The sequence below is a fragment of the Rattus norvegicus genome, chromosome 4 (assembly GCF_036323735.1).
Source record: "Rattus norvegicus strain BN/NHsdMcwi chromosome 4, GRCr8, whole genome shotgun sequence".
NCBI classification, from domain to species: Eukaryota; Metazoa; Chordata; class Mammalia; order Rodentia; family Muridae; genus Rattus; species Rattus norvegicus.
In genome coordinates this window covers 163,276,177-163,295,889 of record NC_086022.1, presented here as the reverse complement: position 1 = coordinate 163,295,889, position 19,713 = coordinate 163,276,177, and the positions used below count along the sequence as shown (strand labels likewise).

General features: G+C 47.3%; 1 protein-coding gene across 4 annotated transcripts in view; it reads left to right on the top strand.

Annotated features, from left to right (window-relative positions):
* The window catches only part of Tulp3 (TUB like protein 3), a 41,715-nt gene extending 22,408 nt beyond the window's left edge, over positions 1-19,307 (top strand). The window contains exons 3-11 of one of the 4 annotated variants that reach the window (NM_001400921.1): positions 1,762-1,921; positions 2,446-2,625; positions 12,341-12,468; positions 12,698-12,895; positions 13,697-13,809; positions 14,563-14,677; positions 15,486-15,584; positions 16,327-16,498; positions 17,366-19,307. In NM_001400921.1, the coding sequence (NP_001387850.1) occupies positions 1,762-1,921; positions 2,446-2,625; positions 12,341-12,468; positions 12,698-12,895; positions 13,697-13,809; positions 14,563-14,677; positions 15,486-15,584; positions 16,327-16,498; positions 17,366-17,499 (1,299 nt within the window). In that variant the 3' untranslated portion in view covers positions 17,500-19,307. Of the gene's footprint in view, positions 1-1,761; positions 1,922-2,445; positions 2,626-12,340; positions 12,469-12,697; positions 12,896-13,696; positions 13,810-14,562; positions 14,678-15,043; positions 15,143-15,485; positions 15,585-16,326; positions 16,499-17,365 lie in introns of those variants that run through there. The other 3 variants (XM_039108841.2, XR_010065707.1, XM_039108843.2) reach the window with 3 other exon arrangements.
* The last annotated feature ends 406 nt before the right edge of the window (positions 19,308-19,713 follow it).

Here is a 19,713-nt window from a genome sequence, read left to right as displayed (position 1 = left end):
ATAGCAAGACCCTGTCTCTAACAAAGAAATGGTGTAGCGTTTGCTTAGAGCTTTTGCTTGCTCTCTATAAGCTTAAATCACCCTGATTTCTAAAGGACTGAGTACAGTATGGATGGTACAGTACAGTTCCCAGGTGTGGGAGGAGGCTTCTGTCTTCAAGCACTTAGGGTTGACTTCTAACATCTCAGTGGGTGCAGCTCGGTTTCTGTCTCCCTAGTAACTAACAGTGCTAAACTGTCCATAACTTAAACAAGCAAACCAGGGTCTCGCTGTATAGCCCTGACTCTCTGAAATTCTAGTTCCAGATCTGACTCCCTCTTCTGAACTCTGTGGGCACCAGGCATGCACTGGAGCGCATGCATGCATGTATACATACATACATACATACATACATACATACATACATACATACATTCGGGAAAAACATTTATGCACAAATCAAATATAACTTAAAAATAGTATATGTGACAGAGCTTTCCTTACTGTTATACTGGAACCTTTTTCTCTTAACTCTTCATTTTTTTTTTTTTTTTTTTTTTTTGCCTGACTTTCTTGCTTTCTTTGTCTTGCTACTGGTTTGGTTTGGTTTGGTTTGGTTTGGAGGCACTTAACTTTATCTTGCTACCCAATCTGGGCATGAGCTCCTGAGATCAAGATATCCTCCTGCTTCAGCCTTCCGAGTAGCTGAGACTAAATGAGCGGCCCCAAACTCAGAGTCCCCACCGCTGTAACCACAGCTTTCTCACACAGGGTGTGTAGGTTGGTTTTTAACAACACAAGCTGGAGTCATCTGAGCAGAAGAGGGAATCTCAATTGAGAGATGGCTCCCAGCAGGTTGGACCGTAGGCAAGCCTGGGGGCGTAGAGAGGTTCTTGATTGATGATTAGTGTGAAAAGATCCAGCCTATTATGGGTGGTGCCCTGCTTGGGATGCTGGGCCTGCGTATATAAGAGAAAACTGAGCCAGCCACGAGGAACAAGCCAGTAAACTGCCTTCCTCCACGGCCTCTGCTCTGTTTAGCTTTTGTCCCCAGTTTCCTGTCCTGACTTGACTGTAAGTGGAAACTAAGTCTTTCCTGGAGAGGTTGCCTTTGGTCCTGGTGTTTAGCACCGCAACAGTAACTAGAACACAAAGCAAATGTTCCGCCCCACCCCCTGGCCCTTCGTCTTGCTTTTACCCACGGACTCCATTGTTCTCTGCTCAGAATCCTGGGTGCCTTTTCTTTCTTCTCACCTCTGCCAAGGTCATTTGATTTTGAATTTTGTAAGTCGAACAAGAGTGGAAAACTGAGGTTGGCCGTGGAGGTGCATCCCTGAAATCCCAGGATTTGGGAGAACAGGTCAGGTCACTAGTTGAAAATCAGTCTAGAATACATAGGAAGACCCATCTCAGAAAAGAAGACCTTCCTGAGCGTCCCCGCCACACCACAGGTGTAAAAGATTTCTCTGTGTCGTCCTAGCATCCCAAGTACCAGGATCAAAGGCGTGTGTCACCGCACCCAGCCTGAGTGTTTCCATTTCTTTTTTTTTTTTCTTTTTTCTTTTCTTTTTTTCGGAGCTGGGAACCGAACCCAGGGCCCTGTGCTTGCTAGGCAAGCGCTCTACCACTGAGCTAAATCCCCAACCCCGTGTCTCCATTTCTTGTGAGAAAAAAATGGTTCACAGTAGTATTTAGGAGGGTTAGTGGGAGTGGGGTTGGGGGGTTCTAGAATAAACAGTCTAGGGTAGGCCTCAGGGTTGTAATGACGAATTTTCTCTCTAGAGGGCACTGCTGGAGAAGAAGCAGAGAAAGAAGCGCCTTGAGCCACTCATGGTACAGCCAAACCCAGAAGCCAGGCTGCGAAGATTAAAGCCAAGAGGGAGTGAGGAGCACACGCCTTTGGTGGACCCTCAGACGCCGTGCAGCGATGTCATCCTACATGGTGTGTATTTAGACGGTGCCACTCTGACTTCAGAACAGCTTTCACGCACCCCAGATAAGGCGGGAGGATGTGGCGGTGCTACACGGGGGAGTTAGTGTTAGCATTCTTCCTAAGTACCTTCATAATCTCTGTAGTCAATTCTGGGGCTTTGGAAGAAAATAAAAAAACATGGGAGATGCTTTCAGGTTTAAGCCCACCCTAGAACTATTGATTTGATGCAAAATGGATTGTACTCTCTGAAGTGAATGAATGAATGAATGAATGAATTCTCAAAATTCTCCAAATGCATGAAAATTCTCTCTGGCACTGAGCCCCTCCCCCAACCTCTTGGTCTCAGTCCTAGCTTCTGAAGTACAGTTTGAATAGCCAAGGCTGTCAATAGAACCAGTCCTTGTCCCGACAAACGTGCTTGTGACGTTAAGGAGGAGAACGGAGCTGGCTGGGTAGCCGTATGAGCACATCCCCCAAACCACCCGGCTAAATTCTGGTTAACTTTCACCCTGTCTCTCTTTCTGGGCTCCTAGGCATCGATGGTCCAGCTGCTTTCCTTAAGCCAGAGGCTCAGGATTTGGAAAGCAAGCCTCAAGTTCTCTCAGTGGGCTCCTCCCCTACCCCAGAAGAAGGCACCGAAGGAAGTGCAGATGGGGAAAGCCCCGTGGAGACAGCCTCCAAGCCAGACCTTCAGGAGATTCTCCAAAAACACGGTGAGGATGGTGCCATGTTCAAGGCTGGGTGTCCTCCTTACTCTCACTGGCTTATATTCTGAGTGGCCCAGGCCTGCTGTGAGTGGCCCAGGCTTTCAGCATCGTTGATATCCAAGTGGTGATGCTTAGCAACAGTAATTGTTTATGTTGTTGTCCGAGAAAACAGGTAATGGAATATGGCATAGCCATTATTATATATGATTTTTCCCTTTGACAATTGTTCATTGCCTGCGCCCGCCTGTTGCTAGGATTCCTTTGTGGAGGAGACAAACAACACGAACCCCTTCTAAGGTGCCAATGAAAAACTGAGGGCCAGCTCCACCAAAGGTCACTCTGTGGGAGTAATTTCATTTATAGAGCATGGGGAGAGGTTACTCTGGAATGGGAGCTCTTCCCCCAACAGACCTCAACTGAAAAGCCTCACCCAGCAGACGTGAGGACGGCCCTTACCTCACAGACTCTGTCTAGAGCCTTCCCCACTAGCTTCCCCAAGGCTCGGAATACATCAGGTGGTAGACAGAGACTGGCTACTAGGGTGAGGGTCTTGGGACCCTCCCCAGCCCTCTGAGAGGGGTTGGAAAGAGTCAGCAAGCCCCTCTCGGGTTGTCCTTTTGCAAAGGGGGTGCAGCTAAACACTCCAAGATGGTAGGAGCTTGAAGGATAGACTCTCACAACACCTGTTTTTAGCAGAGTTGTTCTTGGCCTGTGCACTCTGTAAATCTGTGACAAGAATCTGTTTCATCAGTTGCTGGTGTTGGAGAAGGACTCTGCCTTTCAGAGTTCTCCTTAAAAACAGTTTCACAGTGGCATCAAGTGCCTGGTTTTGCCCGTTTTTGCCCTCTCTCCCTTTTTTGTTTGAGACAGGGTTTCTTCTCGTACCCCTGGCTGCCTAGGAACTCACTCCGTACATAGACCAGGCTGAACTGGAACCCACGATCCACCAGCCTCTGCCTCCCCCAGGAGCTGGGGTTAAAGGCGTGAGCCAGCACTGCCCGGCTGCAATTTTGTTTCTTTTTCTTTATCTTTTTTTCTTTTAGACAGGGCGTTGTTATGTAACCCAGGCTGGTTTCCAACTTGAGGGGCTCCCATCTCAGCCTCTTGAGTGCTGCAATCGATCGTAGACCTTCACCAGCATGCTGTATACCCACCCTTGAAGTGAGAAAAGTAAGGGACGGGGGTGCCAGGCGCTTGCACTGGAGCTGGATCAGGAAAATCTGCTGCAGCGTGGTAGAGAGTGTGAAACAGGTCCCTATGCTCGTCCTAGGCTCTGAGCGGCAGTGCAGCTTAGTGGTTACAGACACCTCCCCACCCCCCCACCCCACCCCACCCCCCCACCCCACCCCACCCCCGCTGCTGAACCGAGCACTAGAGCTCAACATCCGGAGCTCCATAAAGCAGAAGGAGGAAATCAGCTCCTACAAACTGCCTCCCCACCACACACACACACACTAAAGTGATTTTAATTTTAAAGAAAAAGTTCCGAGGGCCAAGGAGATGGCTCAGTGGGCAGAGGTACTTCCCAGCAGGCCTGGCAACCTAAGTTAGTTTGACTCCCAGGACCCACAAACTACCCCCACCGAATAAACAAATTAAAATGTAATTTTTAAAAAAAGTTTAAAAAAGAAAACGGGGGCCGGGCCGGGTGTGGTGGAGACAAAGACAGGTGGATCTCTGACTTCTAGGCCATCCCAGTCTATAGAGTGAGGTTTAGGACAGCCAGGGCTCAGGCTACACAGAGAAACCACGTCAAAAAAGAAAAAAGAAATGGGTTTATTCTGACTGAGGCTTTGTGGCCTGGGGGTGCACCTCAGTTGCTGGAGTGTTTGCCAACATGCATGGAGTGCTGAGTTTGATCCCCAGAACTGCCACTGACAGAACTCTGTGTTGAGACACACGGCTGTGATCCCACCACTTGGAAGATGGAAGCAGGAAGAGTCCGAGTTTATGGTTCTCCTTGCTTGTAAAGCAAGTTTAAGGCTATCCTGGACTACATGAGATGCTGTCTCAAAAATAATTGTTGCTTTGTGCTAGAAATGAAAAGGTGCCAGAGTCTCTGGGTGCTCCTAACCCAGACTAGGTGGTGTGGCTCCCAGAGGAAGTGTGAGGGCCTGACAGCACAGGGGCTGGCCCACCGAGATGGCCCACTGAGATGCTGGCCCACTGAGATGCTGGCCCACTGAGATGGCCCACTGAGATGCTGGCCCACTGAGATGCTGGCCCACTGAGATGCTGGCCCACTGAGATGCTGGCCCACTGAGATGCTGGCCCACTGAGATGGCCCACTGAGATGCTGGCCCACTGAGATGCTGGCCCACTGAGATGCTGGCCCACTGAGATGCTGGCCCACAGAGATGGCCCACTGAGATGCTGGCCCACTGAGATGCTGGCCCACTGAGATGCTGGCCCACTGAGATGCTGGCCCACTGAGATGCTGGCCCACTGAGATGGAGCAGGATGTGATCAGGTGGGAGGGAGAGTGGGCGGACAAGCCTAGAGCGTTTAGAAGGACTAGTTCTGGGCATAGAGATGTAGGGTGTAGTGGTGCCCTACACTCAGGAGACAGAGGCAGGCAGATCTCAGTGTGTTCAAGAGCAGCCTGGTCTACAGACTTGAGTTCAGGACAGCCAGAGCTACATGGTGAGACTGTCTCAAGAACAGATAGAAAGAGAAGGCATAGAGTGTGGGAGGCCATAGCAGAACTTCAAAGTTTGCCTAAAACATAATAAGAGGTAGTGGTGAGACGGGTCTCATGTAGCCCAGGCTGGCCTCTTGCTTGTTTTGTAGCCAAGGATAGCCTTGACTTCATAGTCCTTCTGCCTCTGCCTCCTGAGTACTGGGACTACAAGCATTGAATCAACCTGGTTCCAGTTAGCGATTTATTGCTATTACTACTACTGCTGCTGCTGCTGCTGCTGCTGCTGCTGCTGCTGCTGCTACTGCTATTGCTACTGCTACTGCTACTGCTACTGCTACTGCTACTGCTGTTATTATATTTGTGTGGACGTGTATGTACGTGTGCACGCAAGCCATCTTGCTGGCCCCACCTGGGAATGTCTAAGCAAGAAAAAAAAATTAATTCCCTTTTAGAGGTGGGTTAAGACAGGGTATTTTTGTGTAGTCTTAGCTGTTCTGAAACTCACTCTGTTTGAGTCCTTGAACTCACAGAGCTTCCCCTGCCTCTGCCCGCAAGTGCTGGGATTAAAGGCATGCACCACTATCCCCCTGTAAAGCTCTTTTCTTTTTTATTTATTTTACATCCCTGCCACAGTTCCCCTCCTTCCTCTCCTCCCAGCCCTGACCACCCATGTCCCCCTCTCCTCCATTCCTCCTCCCTTTCACTTCAGAAAAGAGGAGACCTTCCGTGGATGTCACCCAGCCTTGGCGTATCTTTACAGTAAGACTAGGCCTACCTTCTCTGGTTGGGATAGCCCGGTAGGGGGAAGAGGTCCCACAGGCAGGCAGCAGAGTCAGAGATAGCCCCGCTTCCTCTGTTAGGAGTCCCACACAAGGACCATGCTACACACGTATACTGTATGTGCAAAGGACCTAGGTCAGGCCACAAATGCTCTTTGGTTGGTAGTTCTCTGTGAGCCCTCTGGCCCAGGTTAGTTGATTCTGTAGGGTTTCTTGCAGTGTCCTTGATCTCTCTGGCTCCAGTTCTTCCTCCCTGTCTTACCCAGGATTTCACCAGCTCCACTTAATGTTCGGCTGTGGGTCTGTCTCTGCATCTGTCTCTATCAGGTGCTGGTGAAGCCTCTCTGATGATGGCTATGCTAGGTCCTGTCTGCAAGTATAGCACAGTGTCATGGGTAGGCTCCCTCTCATGGCATGGGTCTCAGGCTGGACCAGACATTGTCCGTTCCTGCTCCATCTCCATCCCTACACATATAGGCAGGCCAAGTTGTAGGTGGAGGGGTTTTTGGTTGGCTTGGTGTCCCAGTCACTCTATTGGAAGTCTTGCCTGATTACAGGAGATGGCCACTTCAGGCTCCATACCCCCCATTGCTAGTCTTAGCTAGGGTCACCATCATAGATTCCTGGAGGTGTCTGTTGCCCTAGGTTTCTAACTAGAGATGCTCTCTCCCCAACCCTCGTTCCAGTCGTTTCTCCCAGTACTCTTCTCCTCTCTCCACCTGATCCCTCCAGTTCCCATCCCCACTCCACCCTATCAGATCATCCCCCCACAATGTCTATTCCATTTCCCCTTCTCAGTGAGATTCACATGTCCGTCCCCCCTGAATCCTCTTTGTTACTTACCTTTGACTCTGTGGATTGTAGCACAGTTATTCTTTACTTTATGGCTAATATCCACTTATAAGAAAACATATACCATGTTGTCTTTTGGGGTGTAGATTACCTCACTCAGGATAATATTTTCTAGTTCTATCCATTTGCCCGCAAAATTCATGATGTCCTTGTTTTTAATAGCTGAGTGGTACCCCACTGTGTGCGTGAACCACACTTTCTTTATCCATTCTTCAGTCGAGGGACATCTGGGTTGTTTCCAGTTTCTGTCTACTGCAAATAAAGCTTCTGTAAACATAGTGGAGCAAGTGCCCTTGTGGGGTACTTTGGGTGTATGCCCAGGAGTGGTATAGCTGGCTCTTGAGGTAGAACTGTTCTCAGTTTTCTGAGAAACTGCCAAAGTGATTGTGCGAGTCTGCGCTCCCACCAGCAATGGAGGGACGCTCCGCCTGCTCCCCAGCCTCCCCAGCAGGAGCTGTCACTTGAGGTTTTGATCTTAACCATTCTGGCAGTGTTAAGATGGAATCCCAGAGTCTCAGCCATTACACAGTCCTCTGTTGAGAATTCTGTTTAGATCTATACATCCCCACCCTCCTTTGTTTTCTCGAGATAGGGTTATTACTCTGATAAGTACCAGAGCCCTGCCTGTCCTGGACTCACCTTGTAGACCAGACTGACCTCAGACTCATAGAGATCCGCCTGCTCCTGCCTTGTGAGTGCTGGGATTAAAAGTGTGTACCACCACACCCAGCTCTGTACCCCATTTTTAAATTGGGTTATTAATTGACGTCTATTTTCTCGAGGTCTTTACATATCTTAGATATTAGCCTTCCGTCAGACATGGAGTGGGTGGGTGAAGATATTTTCCATTCTGTAGGCTGCCATTTTGTTCTTTGGACAGTGTCTATTTCCTTGCAGAAGCTTCTCAGTTTCCCGAGGTCCGGTGTATTGATTGTTGGTCCTCGTGCCTGAGCTGTTAGTGTTCTGCTCAGGCACTTGTCTCCTGTGCCAACGCACTCAAGGTTATTCCCCACCTTCTCTTCTGTCAGGTTTAGCGTACGTGGTTTTATTTTGAGGCCTTTGATCGACCTGAGTTTTATGCAGGGTGATAGATGTGGCTTGTATGAGCTCTCCTTACATGTAGACATCGAGTTAGCCCAGCATCATGTGTTGAAGATGCTTTCATTCTTCCACTGTGTGGTTTTGGCTTCTTTGTCAAAAAAACAAGTATCCCTAGGTGTGTGGGTTTACTTCTGGGTCTTTGCTTCGATTCCATTGATCAACCTGTCTATTTTTCTGCCAGTATCATCAGGGTTTCATTACTGTGGCTCTGAGGTACAGCTTGAAATCAGACAGCCTGGGTTTTTTGTTTTTCCTTATGAAGTTGAGAATTGTTCTTTCAGGGTCTGTAAAGAATTGTGTTGGACTTTTAGTGGAATTGCATTGAATCTGTAATTGAATTGATAAGGTGGACATTTTCACTATGGTAATTCTACCAATTCACAAGCAAGGGACATCTTTCCACCCTCTGATAGCTTCCTCAGTCTCTCTGTTCTGGAAGTTCTTGTCATACAGGTCTTTGGTTGGTCAGACTTATGCTAAGATATTTTCTATTATTCGTGGCTATTGTGAAGGATGTTATTTCCTGATTTCTTTTTCTTTTTTCTTTTTTGTTGGAGCTGGGGACCGAACCCAGGGCCTTGTGGTTGCTAGGCAAGCGCTCTACCACTGAGCTAAATGCCCAACCCTATTTCCTGATTTCTTTCTCAGCCCATTTATCATTTCTACATAGGAGGGCAACTGAACTACTAATTTATTTATTTGTTAATTTGATATTTAGCCACTTTGCTGATGGTGTTCGTTAGCTGTAGGAGTTCTCTGGTAGGATTTTTGGGGTCACTTACATGTGCTGTCATATCATCTACAAATGGCGGTATTTGGACTGTTCCCTTTCCAATCTGTATCCCTTTGGTCTCCTTTAGTTTTACTGCTTACTGCTTTAGGTAAAACTTCAAGTCTTATATTGGGTAGATATGGAGACAGTGGATAGCCTTGTCTTGTTCCTGGTTTTAGTGGAATTACTTTAAGTGTCTCTCCATTTAACTTAAAGTTGGCTATTGGATCGCTGTGTGTTGCTTTAATTATAAGGAGTTGCATCCAGCCCCGCACCTCTGGGACGAAACCTACTTAATCAAGGGGGATGATGTTGTTGATGTGTCTTAGATTCCCTTTGAGAGAATTTTACTGAGTATTTTTGCATCGATGCTCATAAGGGAAGTAGGTCTGAAATTTTCTTTCTTTTTTTGAAAGTCTAGTAGACTTTCTGCTAAACCATGTGGCCCTGTGCCTTTTTTTGGTTGGGAAAACTTAATGATTGCTTCTATTTCCTTAGGGGTTACAGATCTATGTGGATTATTTATCTGGGCTTGACTTAACTTTGATAAGTGGTATCTTTCAAGAAAATTGTCCATTTCTTTTAGATTTCCCAATTTTGTGGAGTACAGGTTTTTGAAGTAAGATCTACTGATTTTTTCTTTTTCTTTTCTTTTCTTTCTTTCTTTCTTTTTTTTTTTTTTTGAGTTTCTAGGATGTCTGTTGTTAAGTTCCCTTTTTCATTTCTGATTTTGTTAATTTGTTTAGCTTTTTTTTTTTCCTTTTTCCGGAGCTGGGGACTGAACCCAGGGCCTTGTGCTTGCTAGGCAAGCGCTCTACCACTGAGCTAAATCCCCAACCCTGATTTTATTAATTTGTATATTCTCTCTCTGCCTTTTAGTTACTTTGGCTAAGGGTTTGTCTCTTACTGAATTTTGCAAAGAATCAATTCTTTATTTCCTTGATTATTTGTTTTCTTTGTTTCTGTTTTACTGATTTCAGCCCTGAGTTTGGCTATTTCCTCTCTCTTCTCCTCTTGGCTGTGTTTGCTCCTTGTTCTGGAGCTTTCAACGTGCTGTCAAGTCGTTAGTATGTGATCTCCATGTTCCTTTTGTCTAATAAATATTTGTTTAATATATGTAAGTATACTGTTGCTATCTTCAGACACACCAGAAGAGAGCATCAGAGTTGGGACTTGAACTCAGGACCTCTGGAAAAGCAGCCAATGTTCTTAGCCATCTCGGCAATCTTTTTTTTTTTTAATTGTTTATTTTATTTATATGAGTGCACTGTAGCTGTCAGAAACACCAGAAGAGGTCATCAGATACCAGATGGTTGTGAGCCACCATGTGGTTTCTGGGATTTGAACTCAGGACCTCTGGAAGAGCAGTCAGTGCAGTTAACTGCTGAGCCATCTCTCCAGCCCCCCTCTCCAGTTTCTTTACAAAGGCATTTAGTGCTGTGAACTTTCTTCTTAGCACTACTTTCATTGTGTCCCATGAGTTTGGGTATGCTGTGCCTTCATTTTTATTGAATTCTAGAAAGTCTTTACTTTTTTTATTTCTTCCCTGACCCAGTGGTCACTGAGTAGAGAGTTGTTCAGTTTCCATGAGTTTGTGAGCTTCTGTTGTTTCTGAAGTGTAGCTTTGCTCTGTGGTGGTCTGATAAGATACAGTTGGTTATTTCGGTTTTCTTGTATCTGTTGAGGCTTGTTTTGTGACTGACTATATGGTCAGTTTTGAAGACAGTACCATGAGGTGCTGAAAAGAAGGTATATTCTTTTGTGTTTGGGTGAAATGTTCTGTAGATATCCGTTAGGTCCCTTTGAATCATAACATCTGTTAGTTTCGGTATTTCTCTGTTGACCTGTCCACTGGTTAGAGTGGGATGTTAGCGTCTTCCACTATTAATCTGTGGGGTTCCATGTGTGATTTAAGTTTTAGTATGTTTCTTTTACCAACATGGGTACCCTTACATTTGGGGCATAGATATTTAGAATTGAAATGTCAGCTTGGTAGATTTTTCCTTTGATGAGTATTAATTAATTAAGGTTTATTTTGTTTATTGTTAGAATGGCTATATCAGCTTGCTTCTTGAGTCCATTTGCTTGGAAAATCTCTTTCTAGTTCTTTACTCTGAGGTAGTGTTTATCTTTGATGTTGAGTTGTGTTTCTTGTATGCAGCAGAATGGTGGACCTGTTTAAGTATACAGTCTGTTAGCTTGTGTCTTTTTATTGGGAATTGAGACCATTAATATTGATATTAATGACCAGTGACTGTCAATTCCTGATGGTGGTGGTGGTAGTGTGTGTGTGTGTGTTACATTCTTCCCTTCGTTTGTTTTTGCTGATGTGACATTATTATTATTTCCTGTGTTTTCTTGGATGTAATTAGCCTCCAATTGGAGGCTGTAATTGGAGTTTTCCTTCTAGTATGTTCATAGGGCTGATTTATGGATAGGCACTGTTAAAGTGTGGTTTTTGTCATGGAATATCTTGTTTTCTCCATCTATGGTGATTGAAGTTTTGCTGCGTATAGTAGTCTGGGCTGACATCTGTGGTCTCTTATAATCTGCAAGACATTTGCTCAGGCCCTTCTGGCTTTAAAGTCTCTGTCGAGAAGTCTCATGTAATTCTAATAGGTCTGCATTTATATGTCACTTGGCATTTTCCCCTTGCCACTTCTTTTTAGATTTAATATTTTCTTTGACCAGTGTATCGATTTCTTTTATCAAGTATCTTCTACACCTGAGATTCTCTCTTCCATCTCTTGTATTCCACTGGTGATGCTCATGGCTGTGGTTCCTGTTTTCCTGTTTGCTTACCTAGGTTTTCTATCTCCAGCCTCAGAGAGAGAGAGAGAGAGAGAGAGTTAGTTCATATGTGAGTGTTTTCAGTTTTATTCATTTTCCTTATCTGTTTGATTGTACTTTCCTATATTTTTCTAAAAGGGATTTAGTCGCTTCCTCTTAGACAGCCTGTATCATAAGATCTTCTTGAGATTGGAATTCCGGTCATGTTCTTGTATTTCAGCTGTGTTGGGATAGCCAGGGCTCACTGTACTAGGATGGCTATGACTGTGATAGGTGGTACCCTGGCTGTTGTTGGTGGTGTTCTGACATTCTCCTCTGGTTATCTGGGTTTGCGGTTATTGTAGGTTTAGGTGCTAATTTCTGAGTTTAGCTTTGTTAGATAGGGTTTTTTTGTTTGTTTGTTTTGTTTTTCCCTTTGGCTTCTGTTTCTGGTCTTCTGGCCTCAGTGGCCTGGGCTTCTGATGAGCAAACGACCCCAGTGGGTTGTCTCTGCTGGGGTTTGTTATGGCCTGCTTGACTTCTGGGGGTTTTTGGGTGCCAACGTTGTCTCTGCAGTTCATAGATCCTGTGTGGACTCTGGGAAAGCAGAGAGGTCTCCTGCTGAAGTCATGGGCCAGAATATGGAGCCCAGGTGGTAGGGTGTGGGTCGCGCTGTTTGGTGTGCTTTCAGGGGAGTTGGTGGGCACAGGGCAGGGTCTTACTTGGGGTCCCCCATACTCTTTATTTCAAATATGATCCCTTCAAGCCACAGTTGTCGACTGCTGACAGTGTTTCTTTTTCTGCCAGGCATCTTGAGTAGTGTGAACTATGACGAGGAACCTGATGAGGAGGCAGAGGATGAAGGGGAAAACCTCAGCTCCCTACCAGCTCAGTCAGAGAAGGAGAGTGCTGGAGCCAGCCAGAAAGCAGCCTCGGTATGTTGTGCTAAAGCCGCTGGAGGAACTGTCCCCAAACACTGTTTACCTCAGGGCTCCAGATTCCCTGCTTGACCCAGGTTACCCTTTGCCAGAGGAGTGAGCACAGGGTTGGGGAGAGCCAGAAGGGCTTGTCCACCAAGTGTTGGTCGTGGGTGGGGGTGGGGTGGGGTGAGGTTTGTGCCCGATTCTGGTTGCTCACATTAAAGTCTTTTTTTTTTTTTTTTAGGACACAGGAGCTTCCGGTATGACAGCCCAGCAGGGTGATGCCCAGCTTGGAGAAGTGGAGAATTTAGAGGATTTTGCATATAGTCCTGCCCCTCGGGGTGTCACGGTGAAGTGTAGAGTGACCAGGGATAAGAAAGGCATGGACCGCGGCCTCTTCCCCACCTACTATATGCACCTGGAGAAGGAGGAGAACCGCAAGGTACAGGGTTGGTCCCAGGCCGTTTTCTTCTAGTACTAGGGCTAAAACTCCATGCATGCTAAGCAGGTACTGCTCCCTCAAGCCACATCCGGAGTCTGAGCTGCTCCCAAGAGGACAGGATGTTGTAGGAATTGATCATGTCCAGGAAGTCCCTCTACTTAGACCACACAGCACCTGAAAGTGGGTCGTGTGCCCAGAAGTCCTGTTCTTAGCGTCATCCAAGTCATGGGCAGGCTCTCTAGTTCCTCACCCCTGCCCACCGTCAAGGGGAGAAGTAGTTCTCTGGGTTAGGTTGGAGCTCAGCTTCCTGCACTAGGGTAGCTGACCACCACTGAGCTCACCCACCACTGAGCTCACCCACCACTGAGCTCACCCACCACTGAGCTCACCTCCACTGAGCTCACCCACCACTGAGCTCACCCACCACTGAGCTCACCCACCACCAAGCTGATCACTGAGCTGACCACCAAGTGCTGGTTCTCATTTGTATATTTGTATATTTACTTATTTTTATGTTTTTTTTTTTTTTGGTTTGGTTGGTTTTTTTGTTTGTTTGGTTTTTGTTGTTGTTTTGTTTTTGTTTTTTTTGAGACAGGGTCTCTCTATGTAGCCCTGGCTGTCCTGGAACTCACTCTATAGATTCTCAAATTCAAAGAGATCCTCTTGCCTCTGCCTCCTGAGTGCTGGGATTACAGACCTACAATGCCGGGCCCTAAGATTGATTTCTTTGCACATGGTATCATCACACTTAAGACTGTGGGCTCCCTGGACTGTGCTTGACTGACATCTTTCTTTCCTCAGATATTTCTTCTAGCTGGTAGGAAGCGAAAAAAGAGCAAGACATCCAACTACCTGGTCTCCACAGACCCGACAGATTTGTCTCGTGAAGGGGAAAGTTACATCGGCAAACTCAGGTGACAGAGCCTCGGATCATTGGCCTATCTCTTCTGTAGTTCTGTGATTTCAGAGTAACGGCTGTTGTCCCCCACCCCCAACCCCACCCCTTCTCTGTTACTAGGGATTAAACCCGAGGCCTTACACATAGCTTTGGAGATCTCTCTCTCTCTCTCTCTCTCTCTCTCTCTCTCTCTCTCTCTCTCTCCCCCCCACCCCCTCCCCCTCTCTTTCTTTCTCTCTTTCCTTCTTTTTATGATTCAAATACATAGCTGTGTTAATCTTAAAAAGAAAAAAGTTAGTCAGTGTTAGTGGTTCGCGCCTTTAATCCCAGCCCTCGGGAGGCAGAGACAGGTGGACATTAGTTCAAGGCCAGCCTGGTCTACAGAGTGAGTTCCAGGACAACCAGGGCTACTCAAAGAAACCTTATCTCGAAATACAACAAAGGCAGAAAATTTAATGAAAACCTTGAGGTGTAATGGCGCACACCTTTGACCCCAGAGCCTGGAAGATACAAACAGGTAGATTGTGAATTCCAGGCCAGCTAGGGCTACACAGAACTAGTCTCAAAAACTAAAAGAATGATGTGATTCATTTTATTAATTAATTTATTTATTAAATTCTATACAATTACAATGTTTAAAAAGAAGATATCAAATGATGTCCATGCTGGCATCCGGGGCGGGCGGGGCAGGCAGATGGGTCTCCCCTCTACTTCTGTCCTCAAGAAAACTGCAGATCATCATGTCGGTCGCTTTCTCTCCCCATACTAGATCCAATCTCATGGGAACCAAGTTCACCGTGTACGACCATGGTGTCAACCCAGTGAAGGCCCAGGGTCTGGTGGAAAAGGCCCACACCCGACAGGAGCTGGCTGCCATCTGCTATGTAAGTGCTGCCCTTACCGCACCTGGTGCTGCCCTGTGGTGCCCTCCTGCATGCTAGCCATGCCCAGAGCCAGCTCTTCTTCCTGCTCCTCCTCCCATGTTTCCTCGGCCCCCTCTGACGTCATCTCAGGGATTTAGATCACCAAGCTCAGTTCCGATCAACTCTGTATTAGCCTCCCTTTCCCGATGCTTACGCTTTGGTCAGAGGCTACAATAAAAAATAAATTACGATTAAAGCCATCTCTTTGCATTTAATCTTTCCCTGCCTTCCGTTCCTTCCTCTTTCCTCCTTTTTTTTTTCTTTTTTTCTTCCTTTTTTTTTTTTTTTGTTGTTATTTTTGTTTTGTTTTGTTTTGTTTCTTTCTAGACAGGGTCTCCTTGTCTGCCCTAGCCTTCCTGCATATTCCAGGCTGGCCTCAAACTCTCAACCTTCCTGCTTCAACCTGCTGAATTCTGGGATTAAAGGTGTGTACCACCACAGCTAGCTTTCCTCTCTTGTCTTTTCTCCTCCTTCCGTGACAAGGGCTCACTACTGTGCCTAGGCTAGCCCCAAACTCCCAGCCTTAAGCAATCTTCTCACCTCAACCTCCCAAGCGCTAAGACTCGGGTACGGGTGTGTGCCACCACGCCTGACTTCCTGTGTCCAGTTCTCGGTCTCTGTGTTTGGCTCTGGCAAGGAACCAGAACTGGTTTTGGTGTTCTTGGTGCAGGCAACATATTCTGTGTCAGAGGACATTGCCAGTAAAAGTAGAACACAGTTCTTTTTTCCCTTCCCCTTCCAAATTCTGCCTTACTCTACTGTCTTTCAGGAAACAAATGTACTTGGTTTCAAAGGTCCCAGGAAAATGTCCGTGATCATTCCAGGGATGAATATGAATCACGAACGCATCCCATTTCGACCACGAAACGTAAGTAAAAACATAGTCCCAATGAGACCAGCTCTCAAAGACAGAAGAGAAATTATATTCCACCAGCAAAGGTCTCCAAAACACTGTAATACACCTTTAATGCTGTAATACAGTACAGCAGAGAGCAGTTCAAAAAACTGCTTTTTCTGGAAGCCCAGGCTCGACTGTTTCTCTTAACCATTCATCAGGAGAGCTGCTGCTCCTGATCCCCAGAGCAGGACGTTCCAGAGATGATGGTTTAAGAAATGCTAGAACATCAGAATCTCAAGGCTGAGTCTGGAGAGGTGGCTCAGTGGTTAAGAGCACTGGTTCCTCTCCCAGAGGACCCCGGTTCAATTCCCAGGACACATGTGGCGGCTCACAATTACCCGTGACTTCAAATTAAAACAAAAATCAGTAATTAAAAAGAAAAATTGTGGGGTTGGGGATTTAGCTCAGTGGTAGAGCGCTTGCCTAGCAAGCGCAAGGCCCTGGGTTCGGTCCCCAGCTCTGAAAAAAAAGAAAAAAAAAATTGTTAAAAAGGAATTCCATGGGTGACCAGGAGGGGGCAGCGAGTGGAACGTAAAGTGAATAAGTAATAAATAAATAAATTAAATTAAATTAAAAAACTGAGAAGACTCCCATAGCTTGTGCTGATATTTGCCTTTGGTCCTCTGATGCCGTTTCAAGTGAAGAGGTGGCCTTTTCCCTGCCCCTCAGGATTGTGAGTAAATGACAAAGTAGTGGTTTTCCCTCCACACAGGAGCACGAGAGCTTGCTTTCCAAATGGCAAAACAAATCCATGGAGAACCTGATCGAACTGCACAACAAGGCCCCCGTGTGGAACGACGACACCCAGTCCTACGTCCTGAACTTCCACGGCCGAGTCACTCAGGCGTCTGTGAAGAACTTCCAGATAGTCCACGGGAATGATCGTGAGTGCGTGGGAAGGGCTGGGTGGGGCGGGGAGACACACCGTGTGCAGGCTCGGAAATGACTACGTCCACAGAGGCCTGGAAGCTGTCCAGGAGGGAGTGACTGAACATGATCTCTTGGAAAGATGGCACCACAGGGTGAAGGGAGTGTGAGCGTCTCCCTGTGGCACATCAAAGGACTGTGGGTGAGGTGCAAGTGACAGCCAGCGGGTGACTGCAGCCTGTCCTCTGGTCCCACCTGCTTCCCTAGGCTCTCTTCCTGCCCTCTCTGCTCATCAGAGTGGTTTCCCAGTCTGTAGGGAGAGGAACAGACATAGAAAGTGGAATGGGTTTACCTTTTTGAGACAGGGTTCTGTAGGCCCAACTGGTTGAGCTGTGCTCCTCCTGCCTCCTGAATGCTAAGAAGACAAGTAAGCAGCACCTCACCTAGATGCAAGCTCCCCCTCCCTCTTCCCTCCCTCCCTCCCTCCCTCCCTCCCTCCCTCATTTTGTGTGTGAGGCTAGGGCTAGAACTTAGTACCTTCCACATCCCAGGCAGGTGCTATACCACTGAGCCACTATCCCCACCCCTCCATTGCCTGTTTTAAAGAGAACTCGAGGTTAACCCAGCCCCACCTCCCAGTACAACCACATTAACCTCTCAACTTCCCGAATGCTGCCATCCTTTAATCAGTTCCTCACATTGTGGTGACAAACCACCCCCGTCCCCAACCACACGGTTATTTTCATGGCTGCTTCATGACTGTAATTTTGGTGCTGATAACGAATCGTAACGTGGGCATCTGATACGTGAGCCCTGTGAAAGGGCCGTCCGACCCACAGGCTGAGAACTGCAGCTCTAACGCGTTCATCTCTTTCTGTTTCCAGCTGACTACATAGTCATGCAGTTCGGACGCGTGGCGGACGACGTGTTCACACTGGACTATAACTACCCACTGTGTGCACTTCAAGCCTTCGCCATCGGGCTGTCGAGCTTTGACAGCAAGCTGGCCTGTGAATGAAAAGCAGCAAGAGCGGGGGCGTCTTCACCACAGAGCCTTCAGGAGCAGAAAGCTGCTGCCCTCACCCCGCCCTAGCACAAGAAAAGCAGCATTCTGCCCCTCTGGGGAATGATCGAGTGTGTGTGTGCGTGCGTGTGTGTGTGTGTGTGTGTGAATGTGCGTGTGTGTGCTTATATATGCACACGTTTATACACACGTGGACGCATGCTTCCACATACTCGTTCATGCCTTCTCTGAACTTCAGAGACCTGGTCACAGATTATAGCTTCTCATGGGTGAGAGGTGGTTTAAAGCACAGGGAGGTAGATAATTCGGGCACACTGGTGTCTCCTGATTGGATAACAGATTCTGTGTGGTGAGTGTAGCTTTCTTGTGCTCGGGCACTTCCAACAGAATCAGGTTCTAATGACTAAATACTTAGGCCTCCTTTTTTGAAGCCCCTTTCAAAGGGGGGCTATTCCTTTGGATGCCTTTAGCCCAGGAGCCTGCAGACTTTTCTCAGCCAATGGTCTCTTGCACTGACTCCAGTTAGCTTCTTTAGCACAAAACAGCCATAACTAGTTGGTGCACAAAGAGTGTAGCTGTGTCCCAATAAAATTTTATTTACAAAGTGGGCGTTGGCCTGAGACGCTGGTCTGTGGACCTGCCCTGGATGTGTCCGTTCTCCAAGGCTGGAGCATTTTCCAGAACACAAGTGGAGAGTGGGTACAGTTTAGCAGACTGACTTTTTATTTTTATTTTTTCCCCGTGGATCTCTGTGTAGCCCCGGCTGTCCTGGAACTTGTTCTGTAGACCAGACTGGCCTCAGAGATCCACCTGCCTCTGCCTCCCAAGTGCTGGGATTAAAGGCGTGTGCTACCATGCCAGCAACAGACTGACTCTTAAGAGGAATTCTTGCCGAATCCACTCTTGGTAGCTTTTGCCTCAAGAACATTATGGTTGTAGAGTGTCATCTGCCGTCATGGAGCATGTGACACTAGCTTGTGCTCTGTTGTCCCAGCCTCCCTCTTTCTTATCCTTAGAGCAGGGTGGTGGGCAGCCATCTCGAGAGCATGACTGTGGCCAGATCTCTGGAATCCCTGCTCTCCAGCATCTTAGACTAGTGTCTTGTTTGAGGCAGGACTGTCATCCACAGGCCTTGCCCATCCGTCAGCTTTGTCCTCCAGCCTCAGAGCCTGGCCCACACCAGTGCAGACACTGCCCCGCGTACTCGAGGCTCTGAGATCTGAGCATCTCCCAGCGAATCATGACAAATTCCTCAAGTTCCCCAGCCTACAGTGTACCTGAACTTGAGAATTCAAAAACCCTGTGTCTACATTCAGTGGTCCCAGACTCGCAAACTGCTTCCCAGCGTGGGTGAAGGGTCATACTCCATGGTTTTGCCCATATGGAGGCGGAGGAGGTCCCTTCATGCCTGCGTCCTGTGACTCCCGGCTCAGCGTCCGGTGTGATGCTGGCGTGAGATCTGGGAGGTGAGACCTGTGCTGTCCCAGTGTCTTGCCTGTCCCTTCAGATGTCAGTTTCTGCCTCAGGCATGCTTCCCATTAAGTGCCTTCTTCATAAATGTGCTCTGGAACCTGACACACCTCTGCTACCCACTTTCCCCGCCACCTTTGTTGAGCTGAAAGTTGCTCAATTGTCCCCACTTAAAGAGGGTGGGGCTATGGGTCACCGGCTCTGACCTCTGGCCAGCTTTAAAGAGCTGTATACTCCCATTTCACGGACTCTCAGCTTGAGTGTGCAGGTTTTACATGAATCCTATTTATACCTTTTGTATACCATATAAATAAAGATAATTTATATAAAGATGTTGCTCTGCCAGAATCCCATCCCTCGGGGTTCCTCCTGTTGTGTTCTGTGGGAATGTTCTTTTAGTTTTTTGAGCCAAGTAGCAGCAGAACTCAGCCAGGGGTTGGGGGCGGGGGGCTGCACCACAGACTAAGAAACCTCTTTAGGAGACAGCATAGACGCATCATACTCAAGATCTCGGAGCGCTCTGCATGGATCATGGTACTGAGCACAGTGTGCCAGGGGCCCTGGATGGCCAGGCCGCGTCATCTTGAACGCCTACACTGGTCAGCCCGCTGGATCTTTTGTCGGTTTTGTTCACTGGTACATCAAAACAAGCGAAATATTTATCTGTGTGTGTGTGTGTGTGTGTGTGTGTAGATAGGATTTTGTGTATTCAAGGGTAGACTGGAATGTGTAGCCCAG